General features: G+C 37.1%; 1 protein-coding gene across 1 annotated transcript; it reads right to left on the minus strand.

The window, feature by feature from the left end:
* Positions 1–2,619: 2,619 nt before the first annotated feature.
* On the minus strand, positions 2,620–6,888 carry LOC120209000 (pro-hevein-like). Its single transcript, XM_039208096.1, has 3 exons — positions 6,714–6,888; positions 3,044–3,123; positions 2,620–2,817 (listed from the first exon to the last, which is right to left on the minus strand). Exons 1-3 carry the CDS (start codon positions 6,886–6,888, stop codon positions 2,620–2,622), a joined length of 453 nt encoding a protein of 150 aa, XP_039064027.1.
* Between the last annotated feature and the right edge of the window lie 285 nt (positions 6,889–7,173).

The raw sequence follows: 7,173 nt of genomic DNA on the forward strand, positions 1-7,173 counted from the left end.
CAATGAAACGAATACGTAATTCCAGCACTAAACTTATCACATAATTTCTGCAGTGAAACTTGACATTGACTTACACCAGCGAAATGAATACATGATTCCAACATTAAATTATCACCTAATTCCAGTAGTGAAACTTAACATTGACTTAAACCAGTGAAATGAATATGTAATTCCAGCACTAAACGTTTCACATAAGTCAAGGAGTGAATTGAACATTGACTTACACTAGTGAAATGAATACGTAATTCCAGCACTAAACTTATGATTTCACATATCAAATGGTAATAAGGATTAAATCGGAGTGACACCAAGTCACCCAAACATACAACTACACTTTCAATTACTTTACCTTATTGTCATATGGATCAAAGAATAAGAGTACATTACCTTAAATAAAATAGCTAGAGTGGATACCTCCTCCTTCCTCACCTTCAAACTTTCTCCTTGCCCTTTGATTGTGATGATCCCCTAACTTCTTTCTCTAAAATAGGATGAGATCAGACAAAAAGAACAAAATAATAATGCTAACAACATATGACTAAGTTTTTTAACCTTTCTCCTCACTTTAAGCCACGATCATAACCAATAACATTTGTGATTCTTCCAAAATTTAAAATCTCTTCCCCTCACATGGAAAACAATTGATGGAAAAGGAATGGAGATGAAATTACTTTCCTTTTTCTCTCTCCCTTCTAGAACCCACCATAGTTTTCAATATATTTAGGCTTAGGATAGATTTTCATTGAAAAAGGGTTGAATTGCCCATTTAGTCCCTTATTTTGTCATCTCGTCTCAAGATTTCCATGAGCTTACTAATTTACTTATCATTTATTCGATTTGGTTAATCCTAATGTCCCAAGGTTTTCATTAAAAGCACTTGGGTCTAAATTCGAGCATCTAGCCGGGCCTTGTCCGGGTCATTACAAAAATAATGGATAAAGATGGGCAACTGTTGAAAATAGATTTCTTTCGGCTTGGTTTCAGAACATATTATTATGCTTCGACTATTGTTTGATATTATGATTGGTGATGCACGTTGAATGTTTGAGCCATACTGTTGAGGGGACTTTGTGTTCTGGTGTTTTTGAGATCCATTAATAATCCAAGTGTACTTTACTCACCTTTCGAGTTTAGACCTTCAAAAATAATTATTAATTTTAAGAATTTGGTATTTTTCACCACTTGAGTTCATTTAATCATTGCAAGTATTAGGATCTCCTAATAATTTATTTACTCATTTTAAAGTTATTTGAAGGTATTGAGGTACAACAAGAGGTGTTTCTAATATTTCAATAATAAGAAGTATTGGTACTCAAATATATATGCTCACTTAATACTATCAGTACTGAAGTAAGAGTATCGACAATGGATTAGGGGTATCAATATTAAAATAGAACACTAAAATCCTACTAATCATTTAGTATCGATATTGTCCAAGTAAGTATGGATATTGTATGAACAATATCAATACTTCATAATGATATCGATACTTACCCCTTTACAACATATATTTCAAGGCTAAATTCTTCTAGTACTGATACTAATAACCAAAAAAACTCAGAAAAAAGATTTAGGAAATCACTTCAAAATGTCTTTAATCACTTGTTTTAAAGCCTTTCATGAATCTTAAAGCTTATAAGATTATCAAGTAATCATTTAACATCATTTTAACATCTTTTACGTCAAAAATTAGTGAGTAAGCTCTCTTTCAAAGCACAATCGCCTCAAGATTGAAGTGAGTAGTCTTTCAATGTAACATCCCTTATGATTGGTGGAGTAAATTATCTTTTAAAATCCTATCTCCTCAGGCGTGAAGGAGTGAATCATTGTCTTTCAAAGTTTTATCGCTTCAAGTTGGAGTATTTTCTTTGATTAAACTACCCAAGTCGTTGAACATCTGAGGCTCAATTTAGAACTTGATTAAATCAATTGTGTTTCAGTCTTTGTCAATTTCTTATTCAAAAATAATGGATAAAGATGGGCAATTGTTGAAAATAGATTTCTTTCGGGCTTTTTTTCTGAACTTATTATTATGCTTCGACTATTGTTTGATATTATGATTAGTGATGCACGTTGAATGTTTGAGCCATACTGTTGAGGGGAGTTTTAAAAGAGAGATTATTAGCGTATACTTTTTTTCATAGCAAAGTCTGTCTTATAAATAGAAAAAAGAACATATCAGATCACCTTTTGCCTCGTATACTGTTAGTTCATGTCTTGTTGCAACAAAATAAGAAACAACGATTGCTTTAATATTTCACTTAAATTGGCAATTTTGACTTTTTAATATGACTAAGATTACTCTTATATTGGCAATTAGGAGATAAATGAATGAGCCTGATGCTATAATTAGATAATAATGATATTATGGACCTTGGGAGCTGCAATAGAGAGTAATGCATACAAGCAAGCAAACGAGTTGATAGTTAAGCAGTGATCAGGAATCCCACGTACACTTGTTATACAGGATGATCATTATTACAAACTGAAGAGCAAGCAAGCATTTCTAGCTAGGTAGCTATTACATGCAGTAGCTGCATATTTATTTATTTATCTAATATGTTGATCATGAAACCAAGTGGGGGATATGAGGTTTAAAATGAAATTTAAGGTTAAATCTTATAGTTCATGATGGAGACGAATTGTAGGATCATCACCACAATCCACAAATTCATAGTTCACTGTAAGATGCCCGTCTTGCCTGCCTTTGTCATCCATGATCTCAGAAAACGCTGGATAGTCCAAATCCAAACTTGGCCTGGTGCATGTATCCAGCACTCTCACCGTCACGCTTTTTCCATTGGCAGTGTTGGACACCTGCATGCATATATGCATTCTGTCAATTCATGCACTCATGGTTTCTAGTAAAACAGAAACACATTTATTTTGCTTGAAAACAAAGGGCGCTTACTTTTAAGCAGAGTCCACATCTTGATTATGGCTTAGGAATCTCCGGTTCACAGAAGGCGGTCCAATAATATTTGTTGCGCCATTCAAAAGTCTTATATGCATATTCAGGGAACTGGGAGCAGTAAACGCCTACCTTTGTCAGACTCCAGTCATTCTCTATAACCTTGTAGTCAGTCCAATAAGCTGTCGCATCTTCAGCAGCCATGGAAGAACCTATTGGCCACCCCAACATCACAATGCAGCTAACTAGTATAACCCTAATTACTTATCTCTCCATTCTTCTTTTTCTTTTTGGTCTATTCTTCTGCTTGCTTTGAATGATATATCCTTTCCTGGGATATGCTCTTATTTATAGGCAAAGTTCCCCTCAAAGGCTTTACAGGATAGCCATCACTTGTCTTTATTTGAATCTTCTTCACAATTGGACTTCATTTATTTTAATTAATCTATATACACACACATATGATTTTCATGCTTCTTTTGTTCTTATTTGATGCAGGAGGATCTGAGACAGATGATGCTGAGCTATCAGATTGCACCTTGATGGCGCTGAGATACCATGAGTTGGCAGATCAGCGCAAAGGCGGGAGTTGATTGTGATATGTTCCTCATTGGGGCCGTTTTGAGTGCGTTTTCATCTTTTGGCCATAACTTTGGCTACGGGTGTCGGAATCGCGCATAAGACCCCAATCCGGAAAGCTCTTTTCGACGCGCACGCTGTCCACATCGAGCATGGCTCCATGTAGCCTTTTTTTTGACCTCAAATTCTACTGTTTTCCCCTCCGAATCACTAGTTTTAGATATTTTTTACTATTTATGTTAATATTTCGATTGTCAGTTAGGAAGTCATTTTAAATCCGATTTGGGCCGGAGTTTTTGCAGATTGCTTATTTTATTACGGATTTCAATTTAGAGTGATTTTCGGGATTTTGCCATTTTTGGTAAAATTCGAATAAACATGATTTTTGGCTATAACAGTCCGATTTGTGGACTGATTTGGTCATTGTTTTGATTTTATAATATTCCGTTAAACCCTAGAAACTTTTTTCTCTGGTTTTGGGCGAATTTTCTCTTGTGAATCATCTATTGGAACAAGCCTGCAGGATAATCGCTATCCTGTCCGGCGTCAGTTGGCATCAGAGCATCAACATCTTCCTGGGAAATTTCACCAGTTTCAATGGCTGGAGGTCGTGGTCGTCGTGAGCAGGTTCTGAATGAGGAAGCCCAACGCCGTGATTGCAGCGTTCAGGATGCGATGATTGAGGATTTGCAGAGGCAAGTCGCAGAATTAACCCAGCGTCTGGCGGCGCAGGATTTCAAGAATCGTGAGTCCTCTGATCACGATACTAATTCCACTTTCTAAAACTCATATCAAAATCGTGCTCTATTCTGGGAGCATCGTGGTCGGGAGGAGCGTCATGGAGACCTCGGTTTTCGGGTCGATCTCCCTGTTCTGGTACGTTACAGGCCGAGGGATTCGTGGATTGGATTAATGAAGTGGAGCATATTTTTGATTATAAGGAAGTCCCCAATCGTGTGAAAGTGAAACCGATCGCCATCAAACTCAAGGGCAGAGCATCTGCGTGGTGGGAGCAGTTGCGACGTTCACGAGACAGGAAGGGCAAGGCCAAGATCACTGATTGGGAGAAGATGAAGAAGAATATGAAGGGTCACTTCCTTCCCTTCGGCTACACGCACACCTTGTTTCAGCGAATTCATGTGTTGAGGCAGGGCGCACGATCAGTCGATGATTACACGGAGGAGTTTTACCAATTGGTCGCCCGGAACGATTTATCTGAGACGGAGGAGCAGATGGTGGCGCGGTATTTGGGGGTTTACGCCAGCCCTTGCAAGATGTCCTCTGCCTTCATTCACTGTGGAGTGTTTCGGAAGCTTACCAGCGTGCACTTGCTGTTGAAAAACAGCAAAGCAGGAGACTAGTGGCCTTTTTTTCGACCTCAAATTCTGCTGTTTTCCCCTCCGGATCACTAGTTTTAGATATTTTTTACTATTTATGATAATATTTCGATTGTCAGTTAGGAAGTCATTTTAAATCCGATTTGGGCCAGATTTTTTGCAGATTGCTTATTTTATTCCGAATTTCAATTTAGAGTGATTTCCGGGATTTTTCCATTTTTGGTAAAATTCGAATAAACAAGATTTTTGGCTATAACAGTCCGACTTGTGGACGATTTGGTCATTGTTTTGATTTTATAATATTCCGTTAAACCCTAGAGACTTTTCTCTGGTTTTGGGCGAATTTTCTCTTGTGAATCATCTGTTGGAACTAGCCTGCAGGATAATCGCTATCTGTCGGCGTCATTATTTATAGGTCAAATCTGTCTACCTAATTCCTAGAAAGATCATGATAAACTTTTATTTGAATTTGTTGTAATTGCTTTGATTGATACCATTTTCTTGCGATATACTTTGTTCTAAAAACATTGATGAATTAGTTTTGAATCTAGTATAATACATGTTCTCTAATTCAGCCCATCAAACCAATGTATATGAAACAGCTTAAGCATCTATGCTTCTTTTTCTGTTGGCTCGAAATAGTTAAGATTGTCAATATCCACCCGTTTAAAGCATCTAAGATTAGCAAAACTTACCAATAATCTAAAGAGGCATTTTATCGAACTATCCTCTTTGCAACAAACCACAACAATAATTTTTTTGTCTTTTTGGTCCTTCCAATTGCTTTTATCAGTGAATGATCTGCTTGCAAATGATAAATAAAATTATTTCATTCATATTATAGATAATTCCAATTAAAATTTTCCAATTTAGCTCTTATTTGAGGTAAAGCATCATCAATATTCTCCATAAAATTTTTCCTTGTCTTTTTTGGTCCTTCCAATTGCTTTTTATCAGTGAATGATCTGCTTGCAAATGATAAAATAAAATTATTTCATTCATATTATAGATAATTCCAATTAAAATTTTCCAATTTAGCTCTATTTGAGGTAAAGCATCATCAATATTCTCCATAACAACTGAACCACCTTCATCAAATCTTCTATAAGACTTAATCCTATGTCTGTCTTGAACCGCTCTAGCGAACACATGAGAAGTTAAATTCAAAATTTGCATCACCATACATTTTCTGCCCAAATTTTTTCCCTTTAGTTCGAATCATTTCTATAGTCTGTTACTTTTTCCTGATAGCGGAGAAACTAGTCATACATGCCTTCCTAATTCAGGAAATTTGACTGTTTTAAACCTTTTAACATTGTTGTTCTAAAAGATTATCAGGGGAGGTTTGAGCTATATTTATAGTCTGATTTCTGCAGATTGTTTAGACCATGCGAAAATTGATATGAGAACAACCCTTGAATTGTTTATTGAATCTGAAAAAGGTGTTCATCATGAGCTGATCGTAGAATCAGATTCTCAAGTTGCGGCGGTGAGTTACTAAGTCGTTATTGAGAAAATGGGTATTTTGGAACTTCTTCATGAGCTTTGATAGGCTCCCCATGGCTCCGCCGAGGTGCTGTTTGTTCTTCCAATTTTCAACATAACCCACTATCCAATTGCCATTTTCGTCCCTGATTATTCCCCCGATTTTGCTAACTCAGTGGTTGCTTTATACCCCCCATCCATGTTGATGATCCAACAACTTGCCGAAGGTTTCATCTATCTTGCCCAAACCAGCTCTCGTCACGAGTTTGTATGTTGTCGTCAACGCTGATCTCGTATCCCTTGCCAGTTATGTGCATAATTTCACCCGACTTGGATTTTCGCTCTTCTCTTCGAAGACTTGTTCTTCCAAAGACTCCATATTGTCGCCGATAAGAGTATACCCCATCTTAAACCATCCCCCATGTCTCTCTTTGAACAATAGTTTTTCCTTAAGCCCCTGTCTGTCTCCCCATAGTTCCACGGAGGCGCGGTTGTTCTGCTAATTATCAACATAAACCCACCTATCCAATCGCCATTCTCGTCCCTGATTATACCTCTCGTTGTTGCCAACTCCATGGTTACTTTACACCTCACGTCTGTGTTGATGATCCAGCAACTTGTCGAAGGTTCATCTATCTTACCCAACTAGTTCTCTCATCACGAATCTGTATGTTGTCATCAACGCGATCGTATCCCTTGCCAGCTTATGTGCGTAATGTCCTCCCGAATTGCATTTTCTCCCTCTTCGAAGACCTTTTCTTTTTGTTCCTCCAAAGACTCAATATTGTCGAGAAGAGTATACCCAGCTTAAACCATCTCCCTTGTCCCTTTTTGAACAATAGTTATTCAATTTATTCAGAT

Source organism: Hibiscus syriacus, unplaced genomic scaffold (assembly GCF_006381635.1).
Source record: "Hibiscus syriacus cultivar Baekdansim isolate YM2019G1 unplaced genomic scaffold, ASM638163v2 tig00017996_pilon, whole genome shotgun sequence".
NCBI lineage: Eukaryota > Viridiplantae > Streptophyta > Magnoliopsida > Malvales > Malvaceae > Hibiscus > Hibiscus syriacus.